Below are 22,571 nucleotides of genomic sequence, written 5' to 3'. Positions count from 1 at the left end.
CTGAGAATTATCTGCATAAAGATGGTAATTTAAACCATGGAAGTTTATGAGATCACCAAGGGGAAAGAGAGGAGGACCTAGGACAGAACAGAGCTAGAATTCAAATCCAAATCATCCCAATTTCAAAATTGAGTGCTTTTCTTACTATATTTTGATGAATAATATGGAGAGGGGAGACCCAAGGTATTAGGAACCTATATTTTTAGCTCTCCTTAGCAATAGCCTGCTTTTTAATTGACACCTCGTTACTTTTTGGTTATTTAGAATACGAGTTGGGACATCATAATGTATCTCTATCCCATTTAGCTCCAGCCAGAACTATAGATCTTGGACAAGGAAGCCATAACAAGTCATTTGACTGGATAGAGGCAATGGCTTACTGTTAACAGTGTTCCCTCTCCTCGTGCAGAGGAGTCCAGGTGAAAAACATGATCCCACATAGAGATGGCTGTAATGAACTTTATTGCTACTCACAAAGGGAGGAAGAAAACAGCTGGTTAGTAGGGACAGTCTCCCTGGGCATGTGGGCAGAATACGATGTCAATGAGCAGTGTTCACATTTCAGTAGAAAGTCCCACGATGCTCAGAACTTCTCCATATATCTTTGAAACAAAGAGCCAGCATGACACCAATTGAAAACTGCCCTGTTATCTACAAGACTGGTTATGTAAAAGTATTTTCTAAATTACCTAACAAGAATGGAAGAATGTGGAGCAAGAAAGGAAGAAGGAAGAAGAAGTGGAAAACTTTGAGAGTCTCATTCTAGAGAGAAGATGAAATGGGAGCCCATCAAAGCAATTTTCACTGGATGACACCTCACTTTGATTCAAAACTGTCCTGTTACTTTCAAGGACCGAAGACCTTCAGACTACCTCAAAGGACTAGTTGTGAGGATCAAATGAGATGAAGTCTAGCATATGACAGATAATGTATAAATCCTTATTCCCTTCCCCACCTTCTTCTCTTGGGCAGGAAATGTCAGGGCTCTCTCCTTGGTGTAGAACTGGGAGGTTTATGTAGCCTCTTGTCAAGGTTAATTGCTCAAGGGATTGCTGTGAACTGGAGCCTTCAATCCAAAGGCACATGGTAACTTGTTGGGAGCCGTGTAGATTTTTATTCAAGTTCACTTTGGACTAAATAGCCTCCAAGACACTTTCCTATTGAGATTCTGTGTAGTTGCATCTGTCTAGGTTCAGGGGAGAGGATTCTTCTTGCCCCAAAGTTTGTGTGTCTGTCTTTAGAATTGCTATTAAGAATTATGTCCTCAAACTATGCCCAAAGGGCTATAAAACTGTGCATATCCTTTGATCCAATAATACCACTACTAGTCTGTACCCCTAAAAGAGATCTTAAAAAAGGGAAAATGACCCACATGTATAAAAATATTTATATCAGCTTTTTTTGTGGTAGCAAAGAATTAGAAACGGAGGGGATGCCCATCAACTGGGGAATGGCTGAACAAGTTATAGCATGTGAATGTAATGGAATACTATTGTGCCATAAGAAATGATGAGTATGCAGACTTCAGAAAAACCTGGAAAGACTTACATGATGCTGAATGAACTGAGCAGAATCGGGAGAACATGGTACACAGTAACAGCAACATTGTGTGATGACTGACTATGATAGCCTTAGCTCTTCTGAGTAATGCAATGATCTAAGACAATTCCATATATCAGATTGCATGCCATCTTGGGGAGAGGGGAGTGGAGGAAGGGGGGAAATTTTAGAACTCAAAATCTTATAAAAGCAAATATCAAAAAGTGAAAATAATTTTTTTTAAAATTATATCCTCAATTTGTAGGTGTAAATAAGTGGCATGTTTATGCTGAGGTAGAAAATTCTCTAAAAGTTAAAATTATTTGTAGGAGACAGCATGATACAGTGGAAAGAGCAGTGGATTTGGAGTCAGAGGACTACCTGTGTGACTTTGGATAGATCATGTGACCTATCTGGGTGGGGTTCAGTTTCTTCATCTGTAAAAAGAAAGGATTGGACCAGAATGATGATCTTTAAGATTGCTTAGAGCAATCCATGATCATGATCAAGTATTTCCTTCTTTCTCAAGTAAGACTGCCTCTGTTTGAGAAGCATGAAAACATTTATATGAACTGATGCCAAGTAAAGTAAGCTACAATGATATAAACAGAAGAAAAAAAATCACAAACAAAGCAAACACTGAATAATTATAATGACTATATTGGGCCCCAGAAACAAAATGGAGAAGTGCAAATCCATCTGCTATTTACCTGGTGGGAGAACTATGGGTGTGCAACACTGCATAAATTGTCAGACTCAATCGATGTGTTAGTTAATTTTGATGAACTGTTTTTAATTCTTCTTTTTTTTTTTTAGGCAATCTTGGTTAAGTGACTTGCCCAGGGTCATGCAGCTAGTAAGTATCCAGTGTTTGTTCTGAAGCCAGATTTGAACTCAGGTCCTCTGACTTCAGGGCCAGGGCTCTATCTACTGTGCCATCTATCTGCCCCTTGCTTTTTCCTTTTTTAAAACTCTTTGTTTACTTTAGCAAAGTTGCAGGCTACAAAATAAAGACACAGAAACCATCAGCATTTCTATATATTACCAACAAAGCCCAATATCAAAATATAGAAAGAGAAATTCCATTTAAAGTTATTGTAGAAATTTTGGGAGTCTACCTCCCAAAACAAACCCAGGAACTATATGAACACAATTATAAAAAACTTTTCACACAAATAAAGTCAGATCTAAGTAATTGGGAAAACATCAGTTGCTCATGGGTAGGCCAAGCTAATATAATAAAAATGACAATTCTACCTAAGCTAATTTGCTTATTCAGTACCATACCAATCAAACTACCAAAAATTATTTTATAGAGTTAGAAAAAATAATAACAAGATTCATTTGGAATAACAAAAGGTCCAGAATATCAAGGGAACTAATGAAAAGAAATGCAGGGGAAGGTGGCCCAGCCATTCCAGATCTTAAATTTTATTATAAAGCAGCAATCATCAAAACTACTTGGTACTGGCTAAGAAATAAAATGGTGGATCAGTGGGATAGATTAGGTATGCAAGACACAGTAGTCAATGATTATAGTAATCTACTATTTGACAAACCCAAAGACCCCAGCTTCTGGGATAAGAACTCACTATTTGACAAAAACTGCTGGGAAAATTGGAAAAGAGTATGGCAGAAACTAGGCATAGACTAGACTCCCATACCATATACCAAAATAAAGTCAAAATGGGACCACGATTTAGATACAAAGGCTGATACTGTGACCAAACTGGGAGAGCAAGGAATAGTTTACCTGTCAGATTTGTGGGGAACAGAAGAATTCACGACCAAACAGGAGATAGAGAACATTACAAGAAGCAAATTGGACAATTTTGATTACATTAAATTGAAGAGTTTTTGCACAAAGCCAATGCAACCAAGATTAGAACGAAAGTAGAAAATTGGGAAAGAGTCTTTACAGCCAGTGTCTCTGATAAGGACCTCATTTCTAAAATACATAGAGAATTAAGTCAAATTTATAAGAATACAAGTCATTCCCCAATTGATAAATGGTCAAAGGATATGAACAGGCAGTTCTCAGATGAAGAAAGTAAAGCCATCTATAGTCATAGGAAAAAATGCTGTAAATCACTATTGATTAGAGTAATGCAAATCAAAACAACTCTGAAGTACCACATCACATCTATCAGATTAGCCAACATGACAAAACAGGAAAATGATAAATGTTGGAGAAGATATGGAAAATCGGAACACTAATGCGTTGTTGGTGGAGTTGTGAAATGATCCAACCATTCTGGAGAGCAATTTGGAACTATGCCCAAAGGGGTATAAGAATGTTCATACCCTTTGACCTAGCAATAGTACTTCTAGGGCTGTATCCCAAAGAGATCATAAAAATGAGAAAAGGGCCCACACATACAAAAATATTTATGGCAGCTCTTTTTGTGGTGGCAAAGAACTGGAAATTGAGGGGATGCCCATCAATCGGGGGATGGCTGAACAAGTTGGGGTATATGAATGTAATAAAATATTATTGTGTTATAAGAAATGATGAGCAGGCAGGCTTCAGAAAAACCTGGAAAGACTTGTATGGATTGATGCTGAGTGAAGTGAGCAGAACCAGGAGAACGTTGTACACAGTAACAGCCTCATTGTACTAGGACTAGCATTGATAGACTTAGCCCCTCTCAGCAATGCAAGGATCTAAGACACCTCCAAAGGTCTCCCGATGGAAAATGCTATCCCCATCCAAAGAAAGAACTGTGGAGTTTGAATACAGATCGAAGCATACTATTTGCTATTTTTTTCTTCTGTTTTTGTTTCCTCTTTCTGGTGGTTCCTCCTATTAGTTGTAATTCTTCCTTACAATATCACTAATGTGAAAATATGTTTAATAGGAATGTATATATATGTATATAGCTTATATCAGATTGTGCACTGTCTTGGGGAGGGAGGGGGAGAAAAATTTAAAACTCAAAAGCTTATGGAAGTGCTTATTGATAAATCAAAATATATTTTAAAAAACAAAAAAACCCTCTTGGTTTCAAAAAGATGGCTTCTGAGTAAGGAAGGGGAAAGTATATTTGGAAAGAAGGTGATGTAAAAACAAAAAAAAAAACAAATTTTTTTTAAAGATTATAGTCTTACACAACAAAATTTTCTAAGATTTAGCTAAAGTGGTCCCCAGAGGGAAAATCAGATCCCTAAAAAATATATTAACAAAACAGAAAAAGGAAAAGACTAATGAAATTAATAAGCATTTTTGAAAATTAGAAAGCCAGGCTCAGATTCTTAAAATCTAGCCACAGCTCAGATTTCTTAAGAACCTAGCCAATAGATCACAAATGTTCAGATTCCTTAAGAGTTTGGCCAATATGGCTGATTTTTAATAAACTTTGTCTTTGGCTAAAAAAAAAAACTAGAAAGCCAACAAGTAAAATAAACCCAAAATAAACACAAAAGAGGAGATACTGAAAAGTAAAGGAGAAACAGATTTACTGAAGACCAAAACAAAAAATACTATAGAAATTAGACAACTAAAAGCTGGTTCTTTAAGAAAAGCTAACAAAATTTAGCAAACTTCAGCCAATCTGATGAAAAAGAGGACAGAAAATCAAACTGATAAAATAGAAAACAAATAAGGTGAAACCATCACAAAACCCAAAAGAAACTTTAAAAATTAGCAGAACCTATTATCCCAGGTTAGTTATATGTGTAATGGGGGCTTGGATTATGCCCCGATCACCTAACATGAAGGCACCCTGATTCTCTGGGTTCCCCTAACACAAGTGGGGGGTAGCATTCTTCATTGGCAGCTGAGCAGTGCAGTAGGCCCTAAGTCAAGAAGACGTTAAGTTCAAATTTGGCCTTAGACACATACTAGCTGCATGACCCTATCAAGTCATTTAACCTCTGCCTCAGTTTCTTCCATTTTAAAATGGGGATAATATCTCACAGGGTTGTTGTGAGGATCAAATGAGAGATTTGTAAAGCACTTAGCATGGTGCCTGACATTTAGTAAGCATTATATAAATGCTTATTCCCTTCCCTGTTTTATTTTATGCATTTAAATATATTAATCTGACAAAGGGTCCATAAACTTTGCCAAACTGCCAAAGGGCTCATGGCCACACACAAAAAAAAAAGGTTTTTTTTTTTTAAATGCTGGAGAATTTATCAGCCTGGATTTCTGGAAAGCCCAGGAAGAATCTCACCGATCAGTTAGATCTGATGACGAGGGATCCAAAATATTAAGTAGCCAAGTGGGGGAAAAAAATCATCAGCATGTGTTGGAAGTATGGCTCTAACACCACCACCCTCTTAGTACAGGTTCAACGTTGGGATGACATGCAAGTCATTGAATATTTAATAAAGGAAGTTCGCTTTGCCCTAACACAACAAGAATATGTAACAAGGACACAGAGGCACTTAGTTTCTCTGGATATAGCCTCCCACTATCTGGAACTGGTCAGAATGTCATTAAGGTGTGGACTTGCATGGTCTTAGAGGACTTTTTATGTCCCTGGATGACCAGGAAACCATACAAGGGAAGCAATGCCAATTAGGTCCCAGAGAAGGTGGGGGAAGCTTTGTCCTATCACAGCATGCTGAGGAAGACTGATCACTGATAGCAACTTCAGTTTCCTAGGGTACATTTAGTTTTTATAACTTTTCAGGCTCATTTAGAGTACACAACCAATCAGTAGCATTCTGTTGTAACTTAGGATAAGTAGAGGATTTCATAGGAGAAGAAGGGGTAGAGGAAGGAGGAGTCTGTCAAAGGAAAAAGGAGGGTTTCTGGGGAAATATTTCCCATGCAGCTGAAAGGATTTGTTATCAGAATGAGAAAACTTTCCCTGTTCAAGGGCAGGAAAGAAGAGGAGGGGACCAAATACTTTTATAATTGTTGCGGAAGTCCATTTGATCTAAGACAATGGGGTTGAAGTAATCATGTAGACAAAGCTGCAGGTGTCTCTTATCCAAGGATAACAAACAGTTTTTCCAGCAATGGATAGGACCATCCGCTTTACTGTGGCCTTATGTGGTTTATTATATTTTATTTCTATTTCAAACCCCTGCCCTAAAGGTGGCATGGTAGAATTGGAGAAAGAAAGAAAGAAAGAAAGAAAAAGAAAGAAAGAAAGAAAGAAAGAAAGAAAAAGAAAGAAAGAAAGAAAGAAAGAAAGAAAGAAAGAAAGAAAGAAAGAAAGAAAGAAAGAAAGAAAGAAAGAAAGAAAGAAAGAAAGAAAGAAAAAGAAAGAAGGAAGGAAGGAAGGAAGGAAGGAAGGAAGGAAGGAAGGAAGGAAGGAAGGAAGGAAGGAGAAAGAGAAAGAGGAAAAAAGCACTAGACTTGGCAGTCAGGATCTTTGTGTCTCAGCTCCGCCACTAACTTTCTGAGGCAAACACTGAGTTTCCACATCTGTAAAATGAGAAGTTCTGACTACATACACTCAGGTTCCCTTCCAGTCCTCAGATTCTATAATACTGTGACTCAGAAATTTTGAAAAATATTGCCCAGGAGGTTTTGAAAGCTATGGATAAATGCCTTTGACAGATATCATAGATTCTCAGGATCTCAGAGACCATCTTATTCAAATCCATACCTGAACAAGAACCCCCTTGTAGTGATGCCAATGAACAATTTGTTCAATCTGGGCATGGAAAACTCAAAATGTAGTGGATAGAGCACAGAACTGTAATTCAGGAAAACCTGGGTTTGAATCCTACATTAGACAGTTACTAGCTATGTGACTTTTGGCAAATCATTTAAGCTCTCTGGGCCTTGAAAATGAGAAGGGGTTGATTCAGTGATCCTAGAGGTCTATTCTAGCTCCAGTTCAATGAGCTGATGACCTCCTGAGCCCAAACATTCTCCTTTTGAACACTGTTTTCATCAGGTCTAAATCAGTATCTCTGCAACTTTTACCCATTGTTCTGCCCTCTGGCACTAAGCAGAAAACGCCCTTAAACTACTTAGAGACAGCTATCATGTCCTCACTCATTCCTGGGGGGTCTAGGCATTCATAGTCATCTTTCCTGGATCTTCCTTCAGATATCTGCCTAGCTATATTGTCTTCTCTGCATTGATTATCTCCATTTTATTCTCTACATATCTTGTTTGCACATAGTTGTTTGCTTATTGTCTCCATCATACTGAGTGCTCCTTCGCAGCTGGGACGATTGAGTCTGTTGGTTTTGGTTTTTGCCTAAACCAATGCCTGGTATAGAGGAGGCTCTTAGTATGTTTGTTGGCTGAATGACTGGTTGCCATGGCAGCCCAACTCCCTGACCAGCTATAGCTATTCAATGAACTTCATAAATTCAAAACACACAACCTCTCCTCAAGCACTTTATGCTATGGATAGTTCCAATCAATTCAACCCCATGCCTTGGAAAACCAACCCAAGCAGGTATCCTAGCTAGAAGTCCAGAGCATGCCTTCCACAAAGGTGAACACACTTTTGCTTATGGAAATATTAACTTCCCAAAAGCTGCATCTGAAATGCCTGTGTGAAGTGTTACTGAGACTATGGCTCTGGGTTTTATTCTAGTGAGGGCTTCACATTGCTCAGTGACTACAGACGGACCTCTCCAAAGTCAACTAACCACCTCACAAATTCATCTCCCTTTTCACAAGGGAGGGATGGAACAAGAGAACAGAAGATCCAATGCTATTCCAAATCATTTCTGAAAAAGATATTGGAAAAGTGGGAGTAGAAGCTGGCAAATCCAAAGGTCTGTTCTGCAAATGCCTGGATCCTATACCTCTCTTAATCTTAGCAAACACCCTGGAATACAGAGAAGAGATTGTTTTGTTTTGCTAAATTCTCAAGGACGCCAATAATTGAGAATTCCTTAAGTCATGACTCACATTCAGGTCTGTCACTTGGATCTGCTTGCCTCACAGTAACATAGATAACACAACGATTTTTTTTTAAAAAAATCTATATTTCCCATTGTGCATAGTACACACTTCTATTTTCTGTTGTCAATTCTTCCTATAGATTTTTCTAGGTTTTCTATTATATTCTCTATGTTGGTCATTTTCTTCTAATTTAAAGAAAATAAAAGGAATCCTAGAAGAATCAGAGGTCACAGTATAAGCAGGCCGTAAAGTTGGGATGACTTTGGTACAAGTCCCGCCTTCATCACACACTGGCTGTGACCCACAGGTCTCAATGCTCCAGGAAACTTGCCACAACTATAAGTTGCAGAACAGTTGTTTATCTCCATTGTTAGAGATTTCCTTACCAATAAAATTATGCTCCAAATTATCCAATTGTTTGTTTAATATCACTTTTTTTAAGCATCTTTTAATTCACTTCCTTTAGTGATTTTTCTTCAAGTTATTTGTTCTTCTTAGCATTGCTAATTCTTGCTTAATTATACACATTACTTACTCACAGAAAGATATCTCTAGGGTCATCTTACATGGTTTCTTTTTTCAATTCCCCATACAGAAGGCCTGGTTCTTTAGCTGACTCATTTGCTTTATAATGTTTTAAAATTATATCAGCATTTTGTAGCTAGGTAAGGCAAGAAGATCTGAGTTCATATCCAGCCTCATATATTTACTAGCTGTATGCCCCTGGTGAGTCACTTAACCAGTCTGCCTCAGTTTCCTCAAATGCAAAATGAGGCATATAACAGCATCTACCTCAGAGGGTTATTGTGAGGATATTTGTAAAGGGCTTATTAGCACAGTTCCTAGCACATAGCAGGCACTTAAGTGTTTTTTCCCTTCCCCTTTGCTTATTTAAAATTAGTTGGTTTTTGTTTTCTTGTATAGTTGTTAAGCATCTGCGTTCTCCTTGAGTTTCTATTTACTATTTCATATGGGATTTGAGTGGCCTGGCTCTCTTTTATCTTCTTAGTCTATTTTGGGATCAGTCCCTGGACTCTCTTGAGTTGAGGATTTGTTAAACTGTATATTCCTTTTAACCTTACACCAGACTGGGAGGAGGAAGGAGAGGTGTGATATAGTCTAGGAAACGGTTACTTCATCAAGGGTTGAGAAAGGAAACAGGCAACATAGACATATCCTGGGTAAGTCAGGGAACTCAAGGCTGAAGGCAATGGGAAAACCTGGATAATGGATAAAAGGGGCCCTTGAACATGATTAGGTTTTATGGACAAGTAGATGATCCCATGATACTTGAGGGACAGACAGATCCTGTTCCCTACAGGTGGTGTATTTTGGTGTCTCACTGTTCACAAGCATGCTTCTTGTAGGAGGGACAAATTAGCATAGGGCCTCTGCCCCCCAAACCAAACGTTTATTAAACACTTAGAGGTGGTATGCAACAAGGAGTTCAGTGATGTTTTCAGTTCAACACCCATCTATGAAGTGCCTGACGTGTACAAGACACTGTCTAGGGGCTGAGGACATAAAGACAAAAACCAAAACTATCACTATAAAACTCTTCAGGATTTTATATTCTACTAGCAGGATAGAATAGGCACAAAGACAAAATATAAGTTAACAAGCAAAGAAGGCATCAAACGCTCCAGGAAAGTTGAAGGAGGGAAAACTAGTAACTGAGGAAATCAGAGAATGGTCATAAGATCAGGGGTCTGGAGCTAGAAGGTTCAGAACACATCAGGTTCAACTTCTTCACTTCACAGAAGAGGAAACTAAGAGCAGTTAAGTGATCTGCCCAAGTTCACACAGAGAATGAGCATCAGAGGCAGGATTTGAACTCTAGGCCTCTGTCTCCAGAGTCAGCCCTCTCTTCTCTGTACCGTGCTGCCTACTCCACTTTAGAGTGAAGGGAGTACCAGAACTGAGCCTTCCTGGAAGATGTAGATCCAGACAGACGGAGATGAGGGGCTGCATTCTTCCAGACCTGGGTGACAGCTTGTGTGAATGCCACAGAATAAGTGGTGGGTATTCTGATTTCAGGAAATAGCTAATAAACCAGTCTGGCTGGAATGTTGAGTACATGAAGGGAAATAGGTGATACAGGATTGGACAAGTAGACTGAAGTTAGACTGTAGGACTCAAAGGCCAGGCTAGGGAATTAGCTCTTTATCATAGAGGTAATCAGGAAGCACTAGTTTGAGTGGTGAATGATATGGTCATACCCGTGCCTTAGGAAGAAATATTCTGGCAGCTATGTGAAGAAAGGGCAAAAAGGTGAGACCGATAGTCCAGAACGACAATGAGAGATTGGACAAAGGTGGAGGACATGCGAACAGAAAGAGAAAATAGGAGATTTACCCAATAACTTATTTTTCCTTTTTCCATAAAGACGTCAGTAGGCAACTGAGAGAATGGCAGAGCTTCAACAAGAAGTGTTGTTTTAAGATGTGGACCTAGCCCATCTAGAATTTACATTCTTAGACAGCAAACCCAGGGTTGAACTAGTGCAGAAAGAAGAGAGACAACTCTCAACAAATAGTTCTTTGATTATGGGGTTCGTCTAGATTGGGGGTTAACTTTTTGTCACGGGTCTCTTTGGTAGACTAGTGAATTCAGCCTATTGACCCCTCGTTGGAAAAATGTTTTTAAATGCATAGACTTATGAAGGAAACCATTTACACTGAAATGGTTATCAAAGTACTAAAAAAAAAAAGTTTATGGAACCCAAGTTAAGAACTCCTGCTCTAGACACTGAAGGATAAAACTCCTTATCACCTAGGAAGAGTTCTTTGTTAGCCATGAGTAAGAATGAAAACATCAACTAAGTATGACATCCTACGACACTGTGGTAACACCAGTAATTTGAATGAAATGATTTGGTAAATATCTAACTAACGTCTGGCACAGTGACTCTCTGGACTTTTAATTCCACCCAGAGGCCCAGCTCTCCTGACCGGTCACTGCCTTCCCAACCAGTATTTCAGCAGAGGCCCCATCACTACTCCACTTTGACTCCCGACTCCCCACTCCAGGCCTCTTTTCCTCCCTCTCGCCAATTACCCTGTCCTACTCAGTCATTACTCATTTCTTCTTCTACTTCCATTTCCGGCTCCCTTTTATGTGTCTTCCCCTATTGAAATGTAAGCTCCTTGAGGGCAGGGACTGCCTAGCTTATTTGTATTTTTATTCCCAGTGCTCAGCATATTGCTTGAAACCCAGTAAATGTGTAATAAATGCTTTCCGATCTGTAGTGATATTTTTCCATTCACCTGATCACCATGGGTTGATTTTACTATTTTCTACTTGTTTCATACACATTAGCACTACCTTCCCTATCAGACTATATGAGTTGAGCTCCTGGGACAGGTAGTTTTACAGACTCCTTTCACACTGCACCTCAGTATAGTGCAAACCTCTGGACAGATAGCAGATACTCATTAACTACTTAGTTTATTCAGTTTTCCAAATACTGCTTAATCACTTACAGATGAATTTTAATTCCAACCTTGTTTATTTCCTTGCCTCCAAATACAGAATTCTTGAATTATTAAAAGTAATTCCGGTTTCAAATAATCCTTTTGATCACGTCAGCACCATAAGCAAGGGCCCTTACCAACCAAGCACAATCTGTGATGTAATGCCCCTGTGTTCTCTTTGGGATTTCTGTTCTCTTTTACAAAGGCCAGCCTTCCAGAGCTATGAATATTTTGTAGACATGCTGTAGATGTTTCTCACCACCGGGTGTCGACGCCCTATTTCAAATAAACAGTGATGCTGAAGGTACAAAACTATGACTGGACCAGTTCATAAAATCACAGAATTTAGAACCTCAAGTCATGAAGACCAACCCCCTCATTTACAGATGTGTTAACCAAGGCCTAGACAGGGGATCTAGCTTGCTTTAGGTCACAACAGTAGCAAGCAGCCCAGTTAGAATCTGAACCCAGGTTCTCTGTCTTAAATCTAGTGTTTTTTCTACGACACCACGTATATCTTAGATCTGTTCTATCTGCTTTGGAGATTACTAAGCAAGTATCAAAAAGAGGTAGGATTTTAACAAATATTTCTTGATTACAATGTTTGCAAATATTAGTAAATTCTACCAAGAAGGAAAATACCTTTTTAAAATTACATTATGCCTTTGATTCCTAGAATCTGAATTCTGGAAAGAAGTGGAAGAAATTCATAGTTAGTTATTTCTCTTCCCTTTCTTTGTCAACTATATTTGATTTGAGTCTCCTTCACGTCACGCTATTAATATTAAGTTGCTTTGTGAGTCTTCCTTGTAGACTTTAATTCATCTCTAATGCTACCATGAGCCTGAGTAAATTCACTTAACCTCCTCCAAATGTACAGGCTATCACAGAGCGGAACTTACTTCTCTCTCTCTCTCTCTCTCTCTCTCTCTCAAAAGCCTAGAGCAATGAAAATGTTTCATAATACAAGTCACAGAAGCCAGGGAGGGGGAGGAAAACATTTATTCTAGGTATAAAGTTGCTATCTTATTAAGATATTACTATTATTTACACATTTTAAAAATGGAAAGAAAAAAATGAAAGTACATGTTGGTGCCAAAAGTGGCATATTCACCAAATAAATGTCAGTACAAAAATAAATTTTTAACCTAAATGTTTTTAAAACAAACGTCATCGAAACAGTAAAAATAAATAAATAAACCTACAGCAGCTACTGTGTTTAAATGCAAACACTATTATAACAAAGTAGGCTTGGGGCATCAATATGACCAGAGCCTGCTGGAAAAAGGAGGATCCCCCCTCCCACTAAAGAGCCAAAATAAAGCCATAACTAATATACTATAGTTGTGTTCTTGATTTACAGAAGTTCAGAGCATCTAAACTGTTAATTCCTGCTTAAGAAGCATTCTCATGAGATTTTCCCAACTGGAATTTCATAAGATTTCACTAGTGTTGAAGTCAGTGGCATCAAGTCTAAGATGTCAAATCCCAAAAGGGGGAGCCAAGCCCACTTGTGAAAAATGCATACATTCATTGCAATAAGGGAATATGTGCTCATGGGTCCTAGAGGTGTATCACTCACAAAAGGCCCTCAAAGCTCTCCAAAATTACCAGGAGTGCCCAGAGCGATCAAGGGCTAAAAAAATACAGAGCTTGTATGTAAATGTACTGTTTGTTTCACTTTAAATGGAATGCCATTCTAAAGTTTCATACAATGGGGAAATAGGGACAAAAGGCAAATGAGAAGCTACAGGAACTGACTCTATTGCTTTAAGGTCCTGTGCTAGGTAGCAGGCATGCTCCAGGTATCAGAAAGATTTCAACCGAAACTCCTGATGTTTCATTCTAAGGTCACATTCTTTCCTGGACTACTCTGCATTCAACAAGGCAGCAGCACATCCATCAGGCCATATGTGGTCCAAGGAGTAAGAGCTGTAGTATGCAAAATTCTTTGTCTTCCTTAACGTGGCATTACACCATTCAAAGGCTTCTTTTCCTCCACAGAAGCTCCAGTTCTTACTCAGGTTACATCGTTTGTTTGTCTATCCATGTTAAAGAGACAACATGCCCAGGCTAACAAATATGGCCACATCAGCCAAGTAGTAAAATGTCCACAATGCAAGCTTAGCTTTAGCTATACCATGTCCTGCTCATGCATCAACTCCTACAGGATCCTGACAGGCTTTTTTATATTTAACGGAGTGGGGAATAGTGGTTGATGAACTGACTGAAAAGTAAAGAACAGCCAGCTTTAAATCAGTGAAAAGTTTAGGATTACATGTCCCAAGGCTCAAAAGCCACATCTTGGACGATACCAAGAAGAAAAGGATCAGGTACTGTCAGAAGCAGCTGGATTATGGTCATTGGTCATCAACCTTGGCCCTTTTGGCTTTCATTGAAAGAGGCTGCAAAGGAAATGATAAAAAGACAATTAAAATATACGAAAGACATGCATATGCTGTATTGTGCATTTAATAGTTCACATCAAAATATTTTTCTTCCAATATACAAGTAGGTCATTCTCTTGCTGTTGTTCACTTTCTCCTTCAAACCTACATCTCAGAAGATGCTATGAAAGAAAAACCAAGTCACCTGTTTGCAATATAGAACTTCTAATGAGGTTAACTATGATCTGGGACAATGATCCTCCCTCTGTGGTCCTGACTACATTTAGGCTTTGTCTCTAGGGTATGAAAATTATCATTGAGAAAGAACAGGCCTCTTTCCCCTTTGAACATTGTTTGCAGATAGGAGGCTCTAAGCAGACTGGCTATTAACATTCTCATATTCCAAAAAAGGGCACAAGGAAAAGAAAACTACTTTTTAATGTTGTGTCTTAAGGATGGTAAAGGAAAGATGCAGTCTGTCCTCCCTTCAAAAACAGTGAGGAAGAGAGAAAAACAGTAATGTTGATTAACAAAGAGGATAAATGCCATCAATATGCTTCTTTCTCTGAAACTTCATTACTGTAATAAAAAAACATGTCGTATATAAAAGGCACTTAATATTCGTTGAACTGAAAAATGAAGGTAATATAACCCAAGCCACATAGCAACAAAGCAGCCAGTAATAAGTAGTCTGGTCAATTAATTTCAGGTAACTAAGACTTATTCTCAACAATGTATTGCAGATGGATTGTTATGGCGTAACTGCAAAGTATTTCTTAGCATATAATTGGGCTGTAGCTAGAAGTCCAATTCTGAAGTTGCCTTCGGGTCAGTAAATAGAAAAAAGGATGGAAACAAATGGGTCCACCTCAGAGTCCAGCCCTTGGAGGAGAAGAGAGAGCAGATGACAGGCAAAACTGAAACCATCACTGAACAACTGGGAAAAGAAGCAAGGATAGTTCAAATGATTAGTTAATTTGAACTTTTAACCTGTTTCCCTGTCATTTTCCATCAAACTTATAAAACTAGTTTTGATATACGTAAAAGAACTGATTCAGTTTTAGTCTGTTAACGGTGATCTAGAGGCATCTTCAAATTTATACTGCTCTGAAGATTGCCCTAAGCCTAATTATTTGATCAAGAACTTTAAAATTGTTTCAGTGTTTTTCAGAACTTTAACTTATATTTCTAGTCAAAAGTTTTGAATACATTATATCTCAAGGAGGTTTGATTTTTTTTCTACCCATGCAAATTTTGGAAAAACATTTATTTATTTCTGGTAAGATCTTTGGTGGGCTGCCAGAGCTGCTGTGGCTTCAGCATGTCCTCAACCTAGTCCCTTGGCCCAGCTTCACCTGGTGCTTTACACACCTGGCAGCTTGAAATATAAAAGAACTGGAGAGGTGGGGAAGAGAGAGAGACAGACATCAACGGTCTTTATCATGAATACCAACTGCCTGTAGGTCAAGAAGGAGAGTTATATTTTTACATTTGTTTTATTCTTGGATAGTGTACTTTTAATGTTAAATTATTAAAAGGCAGCTTTTAATTTGGACTTTACACAAATGCCTGATGCATCTTTTTTAAAACTTTGAACCTGCTAGACTAAGTCAAATTTAGTCTTGGCTCACAAAAATATTTGATTCTGAATCTATTTTGCTTACATACACCAGAGAAATATTCAACAATGCATTTTTATCAGGCCTCTTAAAAATATTTTAAACTGCCACTGATCTGGCTGGTTTCTAGACTGAAAATTTGTATTGGGGAATTTTGGGAAAGAAGTAATCCTCAATTTCCAAACTACCTGAAGTTCTACAAGTTCTTTCCTACTTAATTATTTGTAACTTGACAAGTACATCACACTATGGATGATGGACCTGTCATCCATGAACGGATAAAAACTGACTGTAAGATACACACAGGTGGCCCTGGTTAGTGATGTTGTGATTGTTGGACTAAACAACTGCAGCATGATTTACCCTCATAGACTTGATAAAGCTATCAGCCCTGATTACTAGCTGTATCTAAGCATACTTGATGGGACATACAGTATGTCAAATACTATATGATCTAAGTTCTAGCCAGCCTAGATCACGTTCTCCTTGCAAACCAACTGTTACAATTAGTATCATCTGCAACAGCTTGGTGATTATTCCTGAAGTCCACCTGTAGGGACCTGGAAGTTACCAGATATTTCTATGAAAAGTCCTTGACTTCTAGGCTTATGAAACTGGGCATCCTCTGCAGTGTTTCAAAAAAGATATGCTAATAAGTCATTTTAAATGCAATGGTTTTGTTTCACATGTTCCAAGTCAACATAATCATAAAGGGTATCATTTTTGAAATCACAAAAATAAACAGTAAACAGAAGACTGGACATTGCACAAAAGTACCATTCGTTTAAACCCCACTTCCATTACACAGTACTCTGCCTGGAGCAAATCATAACAGCCCTGAGAAACAGAGAACAGAAAACCCAACCAACATTAGGAATGAAAAATGGACACTACTTGAACAATTAAGTATCCATCAGTATCTAAAATGAATATTAAGTATCCTGCCATTTACTCTGAATACAGTTACTCTCATAATCTGGAACAATCTTCTAGATTAACAAGACGGTATCTAACCTTTCCTCTGAGGATCTCTGGACACATTACTGAACCAAAGTGAATTTGGAAAGTTCTCATAAATTAACCATTAAGAAGTGTTCCTTGGACCCACTTTCAAGAGTTCTTGCTCCATTTTTCAAAATCAAAACTTCTCAGGTGAAGTGAAAGTAGTAAGGTTTAAATAAAAACATAGGGGGCAGCTAGGTGGCGCAGTGGATAGAGAACAGGTCCTGGATTCAGAAGGACCTGAGTTCAAATCCGGCCTCAGACATATAACACTTACTAGCTGTGTGACCCTGGGCAAGTCACTTAACCCCATTGCCTAGCCAAAAAACCCCCAAAAAACCCAAAAAACATAGCCAACAGAGTACTCTTCCCCTCCCACCACACCCTCATTTAGTAAGCTCTGAAATTCATACCGTTCCCTGCTGATAGAAATGTGGTGCCAATTCCAAAAGCCATGAAGATTCAATAGCAGTCACATCTCTCATGTAGTATTTTGAAGTTTGTATGACCTCATTGTAGACAACCCTGAATTGACAAAGATAGAACATATGGAATTCTTTACATTAGAAAATGATACTTCGAACCCACTTTTAGGAGGAATGGATAAACTGGATTATGATTTCTTGAACATGAACTACATTTTTATGCAAACCTTCTTAACTAGGAAGTCTTTACATCTCCCTCTATCAAAATCCTACCAGCCCTTCAAGGTCCAGTTTCTTTTCCCCATCAAGGCTTCCTTGATCCTCAATACCTCAAAACTTAGAATGCCTAGCACATAATAAGCACTTAATAAATTGACTGACATCAACAGACCAAGAAAGATTAGGATTAGCATTAACACTGAGAAAAGACCTCAGATTTGGCAATTGTGAGATCATGAATAACACTCAACAGTTTCTGTTGAGTGCTGAAGTTGGAGCCAGACTATAAAAGAGTTGAGAATCAAGGGACAGATGTGGAGGCAGCAAGTGCTGAAGACTTTTTCAAAGAGTTTGGTTCAGAATGGGAAGAAAGGATAGAAAGATAATTGGAAAGGATGGTAAGGTCTAGTGAAGGTTTTTTTAAGAATGGGGGAGAATTGGGAATTTTTTAAAGTAGTAGGGAAGGAACCAGTTAATAGAGAGAGGCTGATGATTGAAGAGGAGAAATAATATTCTCCAGCGATCTGTGGGAGAAGATGGGAGGAGGTGGGATAAAGAACACATGTAGAGGGGTTGGCCTTGGCAAAGAGAATTATTTTGCAGAGACTAAAAGGAGGAGAAAATATGAGATGATGACAAAGGGTTCCAATAGGAAGAGAATGGGAGAAAGTGAATGGTCCGTTTTTTCAACAAAATAAGAAGCAACATTCTCAACTGAAAGAAAACAGGGAGGAGGTAGTGTTGGGGACTTGGAGAAAGAAGAGAAGTTTTAGAATAGCTTCTGGGATGAGTAGATAAAGAATAAATGAGAGAAGAATAAAAGGCCTTCCTTGCTCCAGGGAGGGCATAGTTGAGTTTTGATAATGTGAATTTGTAATGCACTAAATCAGCAGTTCTGAGGTTTCCTCCAGCTTCATCAAGTAGTTCAGGAGTAGGAACACAAGAGGCTATTTGTAGGAGTAAATCCTGGTTGAGGTCTGACAAGAGAAAAATGGCAAAAAGACAAGGGAGTAAGGGATCCAAAATCAGAGGACAGTGCAAGGTTGAAATGGCTAATTCTTAGGTTGAGTTTAGAGGGATAAGAAAGTAAAGTCAGAACAAGAGTTACAGACTGAGAAAGAAGTGAGGGATGGAGGAAATGGAGGCCTTGAAAAGGGTAAAGAAAAGGTATAGGAGGGGTGAAGCACAGGGAGAGGTGGAATGACGGGAGGTTATAGTCAGAGAAGAAAATGTCAGTTTCTAATTAGGGAATTTGTGGGTGATGGTGAGATCTAGTGTGCCTATTCCTATATATGGCTAACATGGAGTTATGGAGAAGATCACAGGACATAAGGAGGTTGAGAAAACTGAAGGTTAAGGAATATGAAGGAACATCTACATGGATATTAAAATTCCTGAGAATGATGGCAGTAGTTGAGGAGAGAGACACAGGTACTGAAATCCCTGAGAAATCTGTTGGTTGTCAGCTGAGCCATATTTGGCCTGGTACAGGTACCTCTGCTCTCCTCAACAGAGATGTTTATAACTACTATAAGTAAAGGTAACTTACCATCGAGGAGGTTTTTCTGCATATAGTACTGAAGTGGGATGTATGTGCAATTCATGATCATCACGGATAGTCCTTAGAAATTTAAAAATAAATTAAGCCCAATCAACATTTAAAAGTGTATAGGCAGATTTTCCTATAGACATGCTTCATACCTTAATGAAGAAAAGAGAATAAGCTTCAAATATACACAAAAAAAAATACTTTTCCCCACATCTCATTTTTTTCTCCTTTTCTCTCCCTCCTTTTACCCCCAAAGACTAAACAATTGTAGGAAAGGAAAAGAATAAAAAGCAGTATGTGCACAACTTTTTAAAGTATCTGACATTAAATGCCCACTTTCTGTGTTTATCTTTATTGCCTTTTTGAGTGGACATAGTGCTGTACTTTCAATATTTCTTGATTCAGTGATAATGTCATAAAATATTACCTATAAGCTCCAGTGGAATGAAACTTAGCAGCATTAGCAAAGAATCCAGAGACAATACATTTTAGAACAGGATCTGGGTCACCTAAACAGAGTTAAAAAAAAATACAACCTATAAATCAATCATCCATCAGATATTTTTACTTTATTCAGCTAATGTTTAATATATTACATTTTACAGGGTTAAACAAATAGCTGATAATAGTACAAAGTACAAGTGCAACATAAAATCACAAGAGATGAATATAGTTATATACATTTCAAACATAAAACAAGTCACAAGGAAACATCATAGAACACTGTATACAAATTAATAAAGAAATACAATTGCTTTTCAATATATTCTTCTCAAAACTTCAATTTGTAAACTGCCTTCCTCCAGTTACATGCTCTATATTTATGCCCCTGTTTCTTCTGATGGACCCCCAAACCATCACCTTCTTCATCAGACTAGCATACCTAAAGAATAACCTTTTAGGCCTCCACTATCAGCACACTGCAGCATACCCTGTAGACTTCCTGGGCCAGCTGCTGACAAACTATCTGGTATTCCTCAACTTTTGACAGCTCTGGCTGTTTGGAAAGCAGAACCTATGTACTATGTACATTCAGTCAAGAGTAAAGTTAGAGAAAGATTTAGTCCCATCCTGACCTGTAGTTTCCTCAAGTCATCTTCTGGCCTAGACTCATACTACCCATTGGTTTCTCCAGCTTCCTATTTCCACAAACTGAAGGGATCTGAGATCAGGATGACTTTGTTAGCTACAGGTCCAAAAATACCACCATCAGTTGGAGGAGAGAAGACAGGTATTTAAGAAAGCTTCAAGATTCTAGTAAAAAATTTCATGAATAAAGAAAATGTCTTGTAGCCCAAGTAAACAATGATCTAAATAATTTGATAATGCTAAACGTATTTAAATTTTACAACTTAATTTTTCAAACTCAACTGTTCAATTATACCTCTAGTGCCTGATAGTGCCGTCTTTTCCCTCTATTTCTGAAATTTTCTTTTAAGGAGTTTTTCATTTTCTGATATCAAAGTTTGTAGAAAATAACATTATTTGAAATGATTAACTTTACTCTCTTCTTTGATTTCCTAATGCTAAAAAGTACATTTATTTTATACTATTTCAGCCTGCAAACTTTAAAATACTACATGAGAACAACTGTGATGATTACAATCTGTATATAAAAGTGAAAAGACAAGAGTAAAACTATGAGACCTTCCACATTGATTCCATGTGAAGTTTATCCATGATTAGCATAAAATGGGGACCAAGAAAGCAGAATCATCTCCCTTAGAATGGGAGGGTGGGGAAGGAAGGAACCAGTCCTCAAAAACAGGCCAGCATTAACAGCTTCAAAGACAGTTAATTTTTTTATTCTCTATTCAGAAAAGTAATATGCCTTTTAGAAACAAATAGCTAGGGTTTTCTAATGCCTAAGTCTATAATTTTACCTTAAACATGGATATATACAATCATCATACAGGCTACAAAAAGTTATTTTTAGAAGTATACACATTATAAACATTCCATACAAATAAAAGCACAAGAAAATTGCCACAATTTCACCTTTCTTCAACTGCACATACTTGCATCTATCAATCCAATAACAAACAATCAAGATTTCAAAGGTTCATGTCCAACACAAGGGGGTAATTTTCCTGTGCTTTTAGACTAACTGAAAATTAATTTATGCATAATGAATATGAACTTGTTGCACATTAATAGTCAACTTTACTTCATAGTGTCTTGATAGCTTGATTTTATACATTTTACCAATCAGCCACTTAACATACACTTGAACTCAGATGTATTCATTTTTCTTTCTAATCCTGGCTTTGCTACCACAGCAAAAGTGCAAGGTTGAAGAGTGATCTTTAAAGAATCCTATTGAGATTATCTAAAATCCCAATTATTTATCCATTCAAGCAGTCACTAACAGACATCAGACTAATGCACATTTGAATAAAATCTAGAAACTGAAAATTAAGTTTTGAAGAAGTTTTTTTAAGAAATAAAACTTCATTTTGCACTTTGCTGAATGAATGACAGTGTTTTTCACGAGCATATAAAGATTTTCTAAAGCATCCATTTAACCTCCCCTTGTAGAAGTCATGTGAGAAAATAAAATTCATACCAACTGTTCTCTGAAGCGGATGTTAGTGAATGTTAACTGTAATTTTTGTTAGCCATCAATTTTTCTTTGGAAATCTGTCTCTGAAATCATAATAAATATCCATGGGAAAATATAATTTTGATATACAAAAGCTTACTGCATAGTTAGCTTGTCATTTGCAACCACAGCTTGTAACATAAAATTGTAGCTATAAGGATTCCATGCTGCTCTCTGAAAAAATCTGACCTTATAACGAAGAGAAGTCAGCAGAACAGAAAAGGAAAAGCCCTACTAGCATCTCTGACATTAATAACTGTGACCAGGATGAGTCACCTAACCTCTTGAACTTGACTTTCTTCATTATAGGAGCAGAAGGCTGTGGTGTCTGCTGCACAAGGTTGTTGTGAGGATCAAAACTATGCAAACATTTTGTAAACCTTAAAGCACTAAATTAAAACTCAAATGATGTCAGTATTATTTACAAAGAAAAGTCCAAGACAAGACAAACAGAACACAGGAGGCCAAGTTCTGAACAAAGTTTCACTCGCTCCAGTCTATTCTTACCTTCACTAGATTTCTTTGGTATTTTAAACTTGACAAGAAGCTTTTTCAATTGCTCCCTTACAGCCGCAGCCCTCATGAGCCCCTTATAGTTAAGGAAATGCTCCTGACACCACTGTGAATTCCTACTGTGCTGCAAGACAAAAAAAAAAGGGAAGGAAATAGAGGGAAGAGAAAGAGAGGGAGAGAGGAGAAGGAGAAAGAGGGAAAGAGAGAGAAAGGAAGGCAGAGACAGAGATGAAGAGAGAAAGGGGAACAGATAACAGAGAGGAGGAAAAGGAATAGGAAGAGAACGTGCAGACAAAGAGAAAGTCGTTAAAGACAGGCAATACTACTCTTCATCTGGAATATGTAAGGAAGATATTTTCTCTTCCCATGCTTGCTTATTTAATGTGTTGTTCAGTCACTTCAATCATGTCCAATTCT

At 37.8% G+C, this 22,571-nt stretch overlaps 1 protein-coding gene across 2 annotated transcripts in view; it reads right to left on the bottom strand.

The window, feature by feature from the left end:
* Nucleotides 1-12,822: 12,822 nt before the first annotated feature.
* DHX35 (DEAH-box helicase 35) overlaps nucleotides 12,823-22,571 on the bottom strand; it is a 61,714-nt gene continuing 51,965 nt past the window's right edge. Inside the window, exons 18-22 of one of the 2 annotated variants that reach the window (XM_020990811.2) lie at nucleotides 22,149-22,278; nucleotides 19,467-19,548; nucleotides 19,040-19,111; nucleotides 17,260-17,371; nucleotides 12,823-14,243 (exon numbers count right to left, since the gene is read on the bottom strand). In XM_020990811.2, coding sequence (XP_020846470.1) covers nucleotides 14,199-14,243; nucleotides 17,260-17,371; nucleotides 19,040-19,111; nucleotides 19,467-19,548; nucleotides 22,149-22,278 — 441 coding nt within the window. In that variant the 3' untranslated portion in view covers nucleotides 12,823-14,198. Of the gene's footprint in view, nucleotides 14,244-17,259; nucleotides 17,372-19,039; nucleotides 19,192-19,466; nucleotides 19,549-22,148; nucleotides 22,279-22,571 lie in introns of those variants that run through there. The other variant, XM_078150228.1, reaches the window with a different exon arrangement.

This window comes from Phascolarctos cinereus, unplaced genomic scaffold, assembly GCF_003287225.1.
Source record: "Phascolarctos cinereus isolate Bilbo 61053 unplaced genomic scaffold, phaCin_HiC Scaffold_2;HRSCAF=192, whole genome shotgun sequence".
NCBI classification, from domain to species: Eukaryota; Metazoa; Chordata; class Mammalia; order Diprotodontia; family Phascolarctidae; genus Phascolarctos; species Phascolarctos cinereus.
Note: the sequence above shows the minus strand (reverse complement) of the source record. Positions and strands in the feature narration are given on the sequence as shown.